The following is a 13745-nucleotide window of genomic DNA, read 5'->3' as shown; positions in this document are numbered from 1 at the left end:
GATTGGAAGAATTAATATTTTAAAAATATCTACACTACCCAAAACAATCTACAGATTCAATGAAATCCCTATCAAATTTCCAATAGCACTTTTCCAATACAGAAAAAACAATCTTAAAATTGATATGGAACCACGAAAGATCCTAAAGTCAGAGCAATCTTGAGAAAGAAGAACAAAACTGGAGGCATCACACTTCCAGATTTCAAACTATATTACAAAGCTATACTAATCAAAGCAGTATGGAACTAGCATAAAAACAGACACATAGACCAACGGAACAGAATAGAGCCCAGAAATAAACCTACGCATATATGGTCAACTAATCTTTGACAAGGACAATAAGAATACACAATGGGGAAAGGACAGTCTCTTCAATAAATGGTATTGGGGAAAGTGGATAACCACATGCAAAAGAATGAAACTAGACCCATATCTTGCACCACTCACAAAAATTAACTCAAAATTGAATGAATACTTAAATGTTAAGATTTGAAACGATGAAAGTCCTCGAAGAAAACATAGGGAGGAAAAGCTCCTTGACATTGGTCTCAGCAATCATTTTTTGGATATGACACCAAAAGCACAGGCAAAACCAAAAATAACCATGTGGGACAACATTAAACTGAAATGCTTCTGCATAGCCAAGGAAACAATCAACAAAATGAAAAGGCAACCTAAGGAATGGGAGAAAATATTTGCAAACCATGTATCTGATAACATGTTAAGACGTTACTATCCAAAACACATAGGAACTCAATAGCAAAAAGAAACCAAATAATCCAATTAAATTGGGCAAAAGACCTAAATAGAAAATAACATTTTTTTCCAAAGAAGACATACAAATGGCCAACAGGTACATGAAAAGGTTCTCAACATCACTGGTTATCGAGGAAATGCAAATCGAAACCACAATGCAATATCACCTCACACTTGTCAGAATGGCTATTGTAAAAAAGACAAGGGATTACAAGTGTTGGTGAAGATATGGAGAAAAGGGAACCCTGTGCACTGTTGGTGGGAATATAAAATGGTATGGCCATTATGGAAAACAGTATGGAGGTTCCTCAAAATGTTAAAAATAGAACTACCGTATGATCTAGCAATTCCACTTCTGGGTATGTATCTAATGGAAACAAAATCAGTATCTGGAAGCGATAACTGCACTCCCATGTTCATTGCAGCATTATTCACAATAGCCAAGACATGGAAACAACCTAAGTGTCCAGTGATGGATGAATGGATAAAGAAAATGTGACATATATCTCTGAATAAAAATATAAGTATATATTATTAATCAGACATAAAAATGAAGGAAATCCTGCCATTTGCAGCAACATGGATGAACCTGAAGGGCATTATGTTATGTGACATAAGCCAGACAAAGACAGATACTGTTTTGTATCACTAATATGTGGAATCTAAAAAGCTTGTACTCATGAAATAGAATGGGTTGCAAGGGACAGGGGTGGGGATTGGGGGTTGGAAGTGGGTAGATATTGGTCAAAGGGTATAAAATTTCAGTTATAAGTTGAATAAGTTCTGGGGATGCAATGTACAGCATGGTGACAATAGTTAATAATACTGTATTGTATAGTTGAAATTTGCTAAAAGACTAGATCTTATGTGTTCAAATGATAACTATATGAAGTGATGCATATGGTTATTAATGTGATTGTGATAATCATTTCACAATGTATACATATATCAAATCATCACATTGTATACCTTAAATATATAATTTTATTTGTCAATTATATTGCCATAACGCTGAGGGAAAATTATTAAATAAATCCAACGGGGTGATCTAAAGATGGTAAAGACAATGAGATTTGAGTGGGGTTTTAAGGAAGGCAGGAATTCCTTGAGGAGAGAAAGGGAAGGCATTCCAAGGAGAAACATTGCAGAAGAGACTGTCTCTTTGCCCATTGTTGAACTTGTTGCAAATTACGTGGGTGGCTCCATTGTCCCTGGGTCTATGGATATTAGTCCAGAGGTACATGAAGTAAAGGAGTGTCAGAAACTGGTAAGCACAGGAAGTGGGATATTTAAAGGAAGGAGGGAGAGAAGGAAGCAGAATGAGAAGCCAGAAAAGGCTGACCAGACCTCCAGAACTTCCTATATTGAAGGACCTAGCAGGAAGGAGTTATATTACAAAATCCTCAGAAGAATCCTTCCCAAAGTGAACAATCACTCTCCTCCCCCCATTATTTTAAAATCAGATTTAAAAATATAATACTGCCTTTGTTGAAAATGAGGCATCCATATATCCATGTGGCATTTTCTGCCACATGGAAGTTCAGCTATTATATTTCACCCTGCAGCTATCTTTCACATGTTGATATACAGTTTTGATTGCAGAGGCAGATTTTTGTGATAATAAAAGTAAATATAAATTTTATATACATGTATATATTTTAATCCTATTGTGGAAGCAGGGGCCTTTCTTGGGGGCCACAACATTCTGTTTCTTGATTTTGATGATGGTTACATAGGTATTTGCTTTCTATTTACATTAATCTGTGCATATATGCTTTATGCTCCTCTCTCTCTCTCTCTCTCTCTCTCTCTCTCTCTCTCTCTCTCTCTCTCTCCTCCTCACTCAGGTACATGAAAAGGTGCTCAACATCACTGGTTATCAAGGAAATAGAAGGGGGGAAAAGAAGAAAAAGAACTGAAAAGTGAAGAAGAAAAAGAGCCCTTAAAGCAATTGTTTATTCATCTGTACTCAGCAACCACATAACATTCTTGTAACAAAGTACTCATGGAAAAACTCTTACGACAGCATTAGGAATACTGGTTTCCTGTAGCTTCTGTATTTGTCCAACTTTACTTGGCATTGGCCATTGTTTGCTATTTAATATAACTGAGAGATGGCTGACTTTTTCCCATAAAGTCATGAATAGTCAGCTGCCTTATGTAAGAGAATGTTTCTCTACACGTTGCTGAACTTGTTCCAAACTATCTGAATGGCTCCATCGTCCTTGGAAATTTTACATATACACATACATTTGCCTAATTCCTACATACACATCTTAGTTCTTCATTTGTAATGTAAGGCTCAGAGAATCTAGGCAGTGTGCCCATAAAAATACCTGATTCTAGTTCATTTATGTTTCAGTCTGTGTTGATTAGGCACTCAGTAATCTTGCAATAGTTTGGAGTCATACAATATGGCAGGACGACATTAGTGTGGATACTTAATTCAATTGTACCAACATCATCATTTTCAGAAAACAGGAATAAGTGAAAAAATCCAACCCTAATTATTAGGCTCTTGGTATGACAACGTTTTGAAAACTAAGATTGACAAATAGGCAAGACTGAAGGAAATAGATTTTTCACTGCTTTAGAAGCCCTATCAGAATAATCATAAGGTGAATGTAGCCAAAGAGCTGTCAGGTGCAATATTTTTAGGTACTACATATTGGTAGAAATTTCAAGTATTCTCTCTGAGAAGTAACGTCTGTTGTGTCATATGAAAGTCTCACTGCTCAGACTTCTTTATGGTCTGAGAAATAGACAACATAGGACTTTGTCAGAAAGAAGCCTGCCTAACGACACCAATCATACTGTTCTTAATTTCAGCAGTACCTTGTAACTTTCATCAGCTCCAAATGAACTAAGAACTACAAGTGGACCCCAGTCCCTGAGATAAGTTCTCTGTATCCATCTTTCAAAAATCCATTTTCATTTGCCACTCCCTGGACATATTTGCATGTGACAATTACTGCTTTGTCTCGCATTTGCTCTTAGAGAATTCTGCCTCAAGAATATCTGCTAAATGAGCCAACTTGGAGGGCCACTGTTTCTCATTTAAATGCACAATGAAGGTTGCCCCATATTGTCTATGTTTTGCTCTTCATTATGCCAACATTTAAGTCTTGAGTTCCCTACCGTATTTCTTGCCAGCCCCTTCTGGGACTCAAGGCTTCTCTCTATTAGATAACCTTCTTGCTCAATAAAAAACGATCTTGTTGAAAACCCCTTCAGTTGTTATTTTGCACTTTGCAAATTAACATGTCTTCTGAGATATCATCACAGCTATAAACACAGCTAATAAAGATCAATGAACTGGCAAAATCCTGTGCAAATACCCTAGGTGGGAATGGGAGTGGCAAATCCATGAAGCACCCAGGAGGCCAGTGGGACAGGAAGAGAGAGTGGGAGGGAGTAATGAAAGATGAGGTCTGGAATGAAGCCAGTTCACAATAAAACTGCTCACCTGAAAACAATCACTCAAGAGATCACATATCCTGCCCAGAGCTTGGAACCCAGTGATTCTCAGTGGAGGGTGGGGGTGGGGGTTGCCCCCCAGGGGACATTTGGTAATGTCTGGAGACAGTTTTGGTTCTGACAACTGAGAGGGGGGCTTGATAATGGTATATCTAATTAGCTAATAGCATCTAATTATCCAGGAATGTTGCTAAACATCCGACAAAGCACAGAACAGACCCCCACAACAAAGAATTATCCTGTCCAAAGTGTCAGTAGTGCCAAGATTGAGAAACCCGGAATGAGACATCCACGTGGAAAAGTCAAAAAGGCAGTTGGATATACAAGTCTGGAGTTCAAGGCAGAAGTCTGAGCAGGAGATACACATTTGTAAATTACAAACAAATATGTGGTGTTCAAAGACTTCAGACTGAAGGAGATCACCAGGGAGTAAGTGTAGATGAGGAAGAGGTCTGAGGGCCTGAGGCACTCTAAAAGGAGGTTAGGGAAAAAGGCTGAGAAAACAAGAATGAGGATTGAGGAAGAGGTGTCAGGGGTTTGGAAAAAGGGGTGATGTGTGATACAGCCACTCAGGAGATTGGGAGAGTAAACAGACTAGGGAAGTCCATTCAGTGCGCAAGGGAGGTGAGGAATATAAAATGAGAGCAGTCATTCAGCTGCATGGATGCAGTTATGAAGTTCCCAGAGAGTAGTTGTGGCTTTGTCAAAGCAAGTAAGATGTGCCATCAGGGGCAAGAGAATTGAGGGCATACGAAGGGAGTAACTCAGATGATTAACTATGCAATTTAAACTTTGCAAGGAAGAAAAACATCACGAAGTTGAAAGGCAGTGAAAAGGTAGTAGGATCGATGGATTATAGATTGGGGGGGACCAGAAAAATTGTTGGAGCTGGGATGCTAGAGTGAGGCAGAAGATGAGAAGTAATCCGAGTGGGGTGCATGCAGTTGAGATCAGGGAGGGCTGAAATAACTGGTCTTGAAAAAAATCTAAGGAGAGACTGACACAGAGGAGAGTTCAAGAAGCTGAGAAGCACGATTGTTGGAAGATCATCCACATGTGTACTGAAATTATGACAGGAATAGTGGAAAGAGTGACAGGGTGTGAAGGAAGCTAAAATCACCCAGAAAAAAGGGGGATAACCCCAGGGTTAGTGGATGACTGCAACACTGGGGGGAAAGCAGGTCACAAAACCATACAGAGGGTACCAAAAAAATGTACACACATTTTAAGAAAGGAAAAAACTGTATTCAAATTGTTAATACTCAATATATACCGATAATAAAAGATGAATACAAGTCTTGTGTATACATTTTTTGGCAGCCCCGGTATTTATGGAGAGATATGGTCCCACTTTTGTATATATATTCTACAGTAAAATCATTATTTCTCTGATAAGAAGTTGTTGTAAAAATTGGAAGGTAAATATATGATGAAAGGAGAACTGACTCTAGCTGGTGAACACAATGCAATATATAGAAATATTTTATAAATAGATAGATAGATAGATAAAAATTGTAGGGCCATCTCAAACACTCTGTAAAGAACTCGATTTAGATGAACACACACACACACACACAAATACATACACATACACACACATCTGATAAGATTCTTTGATACAAATTCTCCGGTAGAGTTACATGCTTTACAATAATGATATTAAAAATAGTAAAATCTTTCTTACAAATAATAAGCAGCCCTAATGAGGTATAAAGTGAATGTTCTATTAAAGATTATGAAGCTTGAGAATGTTGTTCTATCTTAATAAATAGCAATAATGTATACTATATCTAACTTGAATTCAAATTATTTTACTGAGTTTTGCTTTTAGAAAACTACAATTACAAATTTTATTGGTGAGTAAACAATGTTCTATCTGAATAGCTCCCCTCTTAGGGACATATTGTGATACACCTTTGAAACAGAAATTAGGAAAACATTTAATTCTTCCAGTTTCTGGAGCTCAATTCTTTATGGGAGGTGGGGAGAGAGGGGAAAGAGAAAAGAAAGAGGAAAGTATGTTTTCAGAAGGTTTTATCCATCTCTCTGGTAAGCCAAATTCTTTTGGTCTTTTAAAGCTTTAAATGTTGCCTAATACCAACCTTCTGTGTTTTCTCCTACAAGCTGGAAGAGATAAAGCAGAAGGGAAGTAAATGGCGGTAGAGATCGAGGGAGAATGATTTTGCACTGGAAGTGGCCAGAACAATTTCTCATGGGGCATGGTGACCGGATACCAAGTCATAAAAGTCTTAGTGTTTGTATTCATCCACTGAAGTGAACAGGACAAGATTCACCCAATGAACTTCTATCATTCTGCCGTTACAAAGCTATAATTTGCGAAGCAGGTGGAAGGGTCTACATGTTGGATACAACGTACTCGTCCTAAGGAAAAATTTCTTGGCCCTCCTAATAACCACAATCACTTGTATTTAATTCAGCTTCCAGGTACAATGCATTTCTTCTCCAGTTATCACAACGGTATTCTGATAAGGTTGTGAAAATTGATACTATTCCTAGCTTCTTTATAAACGGGAGATAATAAGACCCAAAGTCCCAAGTTACAAAGTCCAAGTCACAGCTCTGTCCCTTGAACAGGCCCGTGACCGTGCTACACCCACCTCTCCCTTGAGACACAGCTCTTAGGTTCCAGCCATCCAAACCCTACATCCTTGGCCAGGTGTACAGGGTAGACTGGTAAGAACCTCGAGTTTGAGCTCAGAAGCCCTCAGTTAAAAGTACTACCTCCCCTACTTATTAGCTATGTACCGCCGGACAAGTTACTTAGTCTCTGTACACCTCAGTTTCCTTGCATGTAAAATGGGGATAACATCGGTTCTGTCTAATTCAGAACACTTGGGAAGAACTACTAAGAGAACATACGTGGAAGCTCACAGTCAACTATTAAGAGCCTCATAAATGTCACGTGTTTTTCAAGGTCCAGCTTGAGTCCCACTTCATCCAGGGAACCCTCCAGCCTTTCAATCTGGCTTGCAATGAACTCTACCCTGGCATTTCCTGCTACACGATTTATCTCAGCATTTGATATATTTGCTCTTGTATTGTTACTTAAATATTTCCGAATCAGGAACGCCTCCCCTCCATGGCACCTAGCACAGGGCTGTGAGTAGAGCATGTTGTGTATAGTATCACTGTTATAAATGACCTGCTGGAGCTGAGAGTAGAATCTTCCCTTCCTGATACCACAGTGCTCGTTTCTACAAGAAATTAGCTTCCCGTAGTATATTATTATATTCACGCTCTATCTAATAAAGGTACTACTCAGCAAAAAGCAGAGTTTTCTCTTTAAAAGAGGGTATGCCGTATAAACTGCTTGAAGAGACCAGAAATATGGCCCAATCACAGGTAAGATCCCAGGGCTCCCTCAGTCAGGGGAATCCTGTGTAAAGTCCCCCCACCCCAGCGGGAACACTTTTCCCGTGTCCTCTCCGTAGGGTAAGGAGGCCTCACAGGGAAAAATCCTGCTGGACGTATTTGCAAATTAGGCAGCCCTTGTTTGATTTCCGTAGAAAATAAGGCATCTGAAAGGGTTTTAATTTCTCCTGGGGAAGAAACACTCTAAGTACTCTAGGTATATAGAATATTTTCCTCAGGGTTCTTGGTAGCTTTCCCACAAAAAAACCGAGCTGCTAGTAGAGCTTTACCTGATCTTTGTAAACCAGTGTGCTGGGGCTTGGACGCGGTTTATCTTTAAATGAGTAAGTGGTCATTTGCTTCTTCAACAAGTCCAACAACTCAGGAGGCATGTACTGTGGGAGGTCAGTTGGAACTGGATTGTTTCGCTGCACGAGAGGTGGTTTTTTCCTTCCTTCGTTTTTAAAACCGTAGGTTGCTCTCACTGGATTTAATTGAGATTCTTCAAGAAAAGTTTTCAAGTGGTAAGTGCCAGGGATAGGGGTATTCTGTAGAAAATTGACATCATTTTTCAGATCAGTGTGTAAACCCCGGCACATCTTCTAAAGCAGCATTCTTGGAAGGGTCACTCCTAAGGAGCATTTCTCTTTGTTTTAAAAAGTTTCATAAAATTCTATCAAATACAGTAAACACTCCGGACAGAGCAATATTTCAAGGGCATCATGATTATTTCCTTTCTGCAACAACTGCTGAATTACAGCAAATGGGGTATGGCCATAGTTGAAGTTTTAACTTCTTAGAAAGCAGCTTCCGAGAAACTTAAACTTGAGATTCAATTTGACTATAAATCTCAAGCTTCTACTGAGACCACTCAGGATGCTTCTTGACTAAATAAACGTTATCCTACATCTTTTTAGTAGCTACGGGATAATAACGTGAAACTGAGGATGAACTGGCAGAGCATACGAGTATGATCTAATTAGTCCAGTAGGAGGTTGGTACTTTCAAGTCCTAACCACAACGTGGCTGAATTGCCAGACCAGTTAAGTTTAGTCACTGCTGCTTTTGTGGCCATCTTTTCACTGCACTCAACTCAGTTACACCTTAAAATGAGTTCAATTCCAAGAAGGCTTTGGCCCCTGGGGTCCCTCTCTTGTGGAAAGCTATGGATAGGAAATATTTCTGCAGCATAGAAATGATGTCTCTTGAGAGGAGGAGTCTCCTGGTCATTTTACTTTCATATATTACCATCTTGAATTCATATGCTGACCATGTTAATTAACAAAAGTTATCATAGGCTCTAGGCCAGGGGTGTTCAAACTGCGGCCCGCGGGCCAACTGCGGCCCACGATCCATTTTTTTATTGGCCCGCAGCAAATTCCAAAAATATATTTAGTTTACTTAAATAAACCAGGTGAGGCAATACGTACTTCACCTCGAGGGAGTGGCCCGGCTGTTTATGTATTTTACTGCATATGGCCTTTGGTGAAAATCGTTGAAAAAAAGTTTGGAAACCCCTGCTCTAGGCCATCTAAGTAAGATAAAAACTGAAACCCAGAAATCTTGACAGAATACATGCTTTTTCCTCTGTTTATTAATCTCACCAAGATCGTAAACTAGGTTGACCTTATCTAGGGACTCTGTAAAGCAACTAGATTCCTAGAGTTATTTTACTTTTCCAGGCTTTTGCTTTTAAATTCAATTATTTAGTTTTTCATTCATCTACTAATACTAAAATTGTAAGAATGAAATATGGCCCACTGTTTTCTTACAATTAAATGTTAGTGACTTAAAAAGTAAGATTGATTAAAATATTAACAGGAATAAGAATAATTTGAATAGAAAAGAATGAAAATGTACATACTGTTAATGTTATTCTCCACCATCCTTCTCTTTCAAAAGATGATGTCTTCCGGTTTGGTTTCTATTAACAAACATAAAATGTGCTTATTCATTTGAGACATGATCCCTGGAAGTTTATTTATAAAATATTTACTTGAAGAAATTAATACTTGCACCACACTGCTCAGCCTGAAATAAAAGCTACATAATGATAAATTTTGCCTGTAAAATTTCTTTAAATTGCCATTTTATTTTTAAAAATATCTAAATTCCCTATGGGGCAATAAATATCCCCATCTCACAGAGATGTCATAAGGATAGAGGTGACGAAATTTGGTGTTCTTGGGAAGAAGAGTTGTGTAAATCCAAAGTTGTATTATCATGATTGTTATTAAGATTTATGGCTCAGTCCTTCTGTCTAATTCAGTGGGTGAAGAGCTCATCCTCAGCTGAGGAAGAACCAGGAGAGATGGTAGATTTCAGTGCTATGGGCTGTGTAGACATCATGCTTTTATTTTATTTTATTTTTAGGTATTATGCTTTTAGATGTTGCTTTAGAAAACCTAAATTTAAAATAGTAGTAAAGGAAATGAGCCTCCACCTCCTCCTTCGATGACCACCCAATTCGCAGACAATGTCCTCTGTGCTGTATCTGCCAATGAAAGTGGACAACTGTCTTGGGCTTGTTTGGTGATTGTAATTTAAGGTTTGTCACTCTTGTTACATTGTGTACATTCAAGAGAGAAAGAAGAGAGAAAATGGACGTGATAACCACTTCCACTTAACTAATTTTTACTTCTGGCAGGTAAATGTTGGTAGCAGTGCAGGGGTGATCTCAGCTCCCTGTACCTTGACATGCAAAAGGCTCTCCTAATACTCCACATTCAAACTGAAGAGGAAAATTGGAATCTCTAATGAAGCTGCTGTGTCTATTTATGAATATTAATGAATAAAAATTGCTTGGATGGTTTACCCTGAAAAGAATGATTTATGGCTCAGGTGATTGGGCTGGGAGCTCAAGGTTAAAGTGTGTAGTCATCAGATTAATGATATATTGGGATACAAATTCCTGGCAATGTGGCAAATGTTGACAACCGCCATTTCCTAGATTTATACACACTATCAAATATGTATCATATAAATATGATACAGCCAGTTCTCTCAGCTTGTCCAGCTAGCTGTGACACTGAAGAGTCAGAATGATAGAGGAACCAGACAGACTTGAGCTTGAATTCCAGCTTTTCCACTTATAACCTAAGAGTACTAGGCAACTTATAGCCATTTGAGCCTCCGCTTCCTTTTAGGATTAGAAAAAGAAGGGCATACCAGGGTTGGCATGAGAATAAGGCCTTGTACCAACACTTGCATCCACAACCAGTGCTCAGTAATAAATGGTAACTTTTATTTTTACATCTCATCTGCCAGGTTAAGAAGCAGATTATTTTGGTATTCTTGTTTCCAAGGATACTCTCATCTTCCATAATAAGTACTCTATGCCCATTTATTATTATTCCACATTTGTTTCAGCCTCACTGTCAAAAGTACAGTTATCCAGTTTTCCCTTTTGTGCTATTTCCACTAGGGAAAAATCATTAAAATACTGACTTCTATTATCATTTGTAATGCTTTTGTTATTAGTTATGAAATATGGGTTATTTCAAGCAACAGTGGCATTAAAAACAATAAACAATCTAATCAGTGAAACTGATAAAATTCATTGTTCCTCTCTAGCAACTTGTATCTACTTTACTTATGAGTGCCCCGGTAGCTTGCTATGAAATATGTGCATTTCTCTAAAAAACGTTGTTTCATACACACTAAGTCTGAATTCCTTCCTGTACATTCCCTTTATTAATTAGAATTATATTGAATGTTCTCTGTTGCACATTTATAGTCACAGAAATCTAACTTTATCATGCAGGTAAGGACAACTCTCCCACCTCTACTTGGGAAAATGAGGTGGGAAGGAGAAGGTAGATGTAAACATGATACATCTAAAGGAAGGTAAATTAGCAGAGGCTGCTTTGTTTTGCCTAACGCAGGTGATCTAAACTCTACCCATCTACCACCCAAATTCACTTCCGGGGTTAAACACTTTAGGAAAGAGAGGCTACACATCCCTACCCACATTTAAAAACGAAACAAAGATAGTTTAAAATATTTTATAAATACTAAACTAGGAGGCGGGCAAAAAACGTGTCCGATAGAGTAAAGAAGGAAAAACCCATACTCTGGACAAATGGGGGAAAAGAAAATGAAAGAAATCGAATTACCCTATCAAAGCAGTTGTCCCGCGCAATCAGGTAAGGGGAAAACTACAGAAAACAAAGGGTGAATGGGAAGGATAAGGGAGTAATCGCAAGGAAAGAGGAAATAAAACGAAGTGAGATCAAAATTAAGCACAACCGGTGGTGAGGACCGGGACAGAAAGGTAGGAAGAGAGAACGGGAGGGGCGCCAGGACCAGGGATTAGAGGTGGAATTTTTGGCGGAGGAGCCGGGCACCCGGAACGGTAGTTGGAGGACCGGCAGTTTGGAGCCTTCAGGGGAGGGCAGCGGTACCGGAGGCTATGACCACCGAACCGCCACGGCCCAGGTCTTCCCTTACAGTGGTGGGGGCGGCGACGGCCGGCTCCTCCATTGCGGCCACCTCGCTCCCTAGGCCGATGTGGCTGGCATTCGGTTGCCAGGTGGCGTCTTGGGCCCGCTGGCTCCTGAGTGCGCGCCGGGGACTTGCCAAGTGTGTGTCTCCAGTGGTGGGGGAAGGGAGGCGGGCGCACACTTTGAAGCCTTGCGCAGTCTCGCGCAGAGAAAATCGTTCAGATGGTCACACACACGTATGGACTCGCTAGAAAGCCCCCAGGTATCTGCGCCAAAGGAGGTTTTTAAAGGCAGTTTGCAAGAGCTTGAGTGTACTGTAATCTCCATCACCCTTTTCCCCCAATCACCCTCAATTCCCCAGGAAGGGGGACAAGTGTGTTTGGTAAGCATATTTAGCTTCAAGGCAAAAATCAGCTTTAGCACCCACTTTCTGAGACTGTTTCTGAACTTCTCCAATTAGAAATTCTGTAGGTGTCACACTTCTCTTGCCTGACTGGAAAAGTGGAGTGAGCACTAGAACCATGGGCTTCACTGTGAAACCAGACTACCCTTTCCTGTGTTTAGGAAGGAGGTCTGACAATTACCTTCGCGAACTCATCCTGCAAAAGCGCTCCATACCTCAGTGCTGAATATCACTACGGTCACCTCTGAAGTCCTCCCCTGGGAAGCTATGCACTGATGCCAGCGCCTTGTCCACCCTTCAAAGCAATTCTGTAACTTTTTCTAGAATGGCCATCAGAGCTGTCATCATATTACCCGATGTCCTGAATGTCATCAACATGTCTTCCTTTCAATATTTCCTTTATCTTCCGGTAAAGAAATAAGTCACTGGGGGCCAGATCAGGTGAATAGGGAGGGTGTTCCCATACTGTTATTTGTTTACTGGCTAAAAGCTCCCTCACAGATAGTGCCCTATGAGCTGGTGCCTTGTCGTGATGCAAGAGCCATGAATTGTTGGCAAAAAGTTCAGGTTGTCTTTTTCACACAGCCTTTTCAGCACTTCCAAATAGTAAACTTGGTTAACTGTTTGTCCAGTTGGTACAAATTCATAATGAATAATCCCTCTGATATCAAAAAAGGATAGCAACATCATTGTAACAAATTCATGAGCTTAATTGTCCAACCTCGCATACTTTCGCTTTCAACCTCTCAACCTACACAACATTCTCATCTTTAAAAACAACCCTCCTCTCAATCTTAATACCATTTTATAGAGTACCTGCTGCGTCCCAGATATTTCACACACACTAACTTAATCCTCACAACCCTGTGAAGTAGCTATTAATCCCATTTTATGGATGAAGAAAGAAGCTCCCTTGGACAGTTTAGCAGATGACAGCATCACAGCACTGAGAGCCAAATTCAGGTCCGACTCCGACACGTGTCCAAACCATGAAGTTTCTGCTCCGTTTCACCAACTCTCAAGAGTAATATGGGCTAAATTCTTTCCTGACCTCCCATACTTTCCTAATACCATCTTAATCTGACATGTGCACATACCTTTCCATTAAAATTGTACTTACTAAACTGGCCAGTGATCCCAGTGCCAAACCCAATGGGGAATTTTCAGCTAACAAACATGTCCTCCGTGTCATTGCAGCACGGGGCACTCCACTCCCTCGTTCTTGACTCCCTCTCCTTCCATAACTATCAGAATTTGAACATATGCTGCATTTGCGGATTTATTGTCCTTCTTCA

At 39.7% G+C, this 13745-nt stretch overlaps 1 protein-coding gene across 1 annotated transcript in view; it reads right to left on the bottom strand.

Moving 5' to 3' along the window:
* Window positions 1-12097, bottom strand: part of STPG4 (sperm-tail PG-rich repeat containing 4) — a 42788-nt gene extending 30691 nt beyond the window's left edge. Inside the window, exons 1-3 of the mRNA XM_033125649.1 lie at window positions 12055-12097; window positions 9470-9529; window positions 7896-8153 (exon numbers count right to left, since the gene is read on the bottom strand). Coding sequence (XP_032981540.1) covers window positions 7896-8153; window positions 9470-9529; window positions 12055-12087 — 351 coding nt within the window. The 5' untranslated portion in view covers window positions 12088-12097. The remainder of the gene's footprint in view (window positions 1-7895; window positions 8154-9469; window positions 9530-12054) is intronic.
* Between the last annotated feature and the right edge of the window lie 1648 nt (window positions 12098-13745).

Source organism: Rhinolophus ferrumequinum, chromosome 13 (genome assembly GCF_004115265.2).
Source record: "Rhinolophus ferrumequinum isolate MPI-CBG mRhiFer1 chromosome 13, mRhiFer1_v1.p, whole genome shotgun sequence".
Classification (NCBI taxonomy): domain Eukaryota; kingdom Metazoa; phylum Chordata; class Mammalia; order Chiroptera; family Rhinolophidae; genus Rhinolophus; species Rhinolophus ferrumequinum.
The sequence above is the reverse complement of the archived record's forward strand: the minus strand, read 5'-3'. Positions and strand labels throughout refer to the sequence as shown.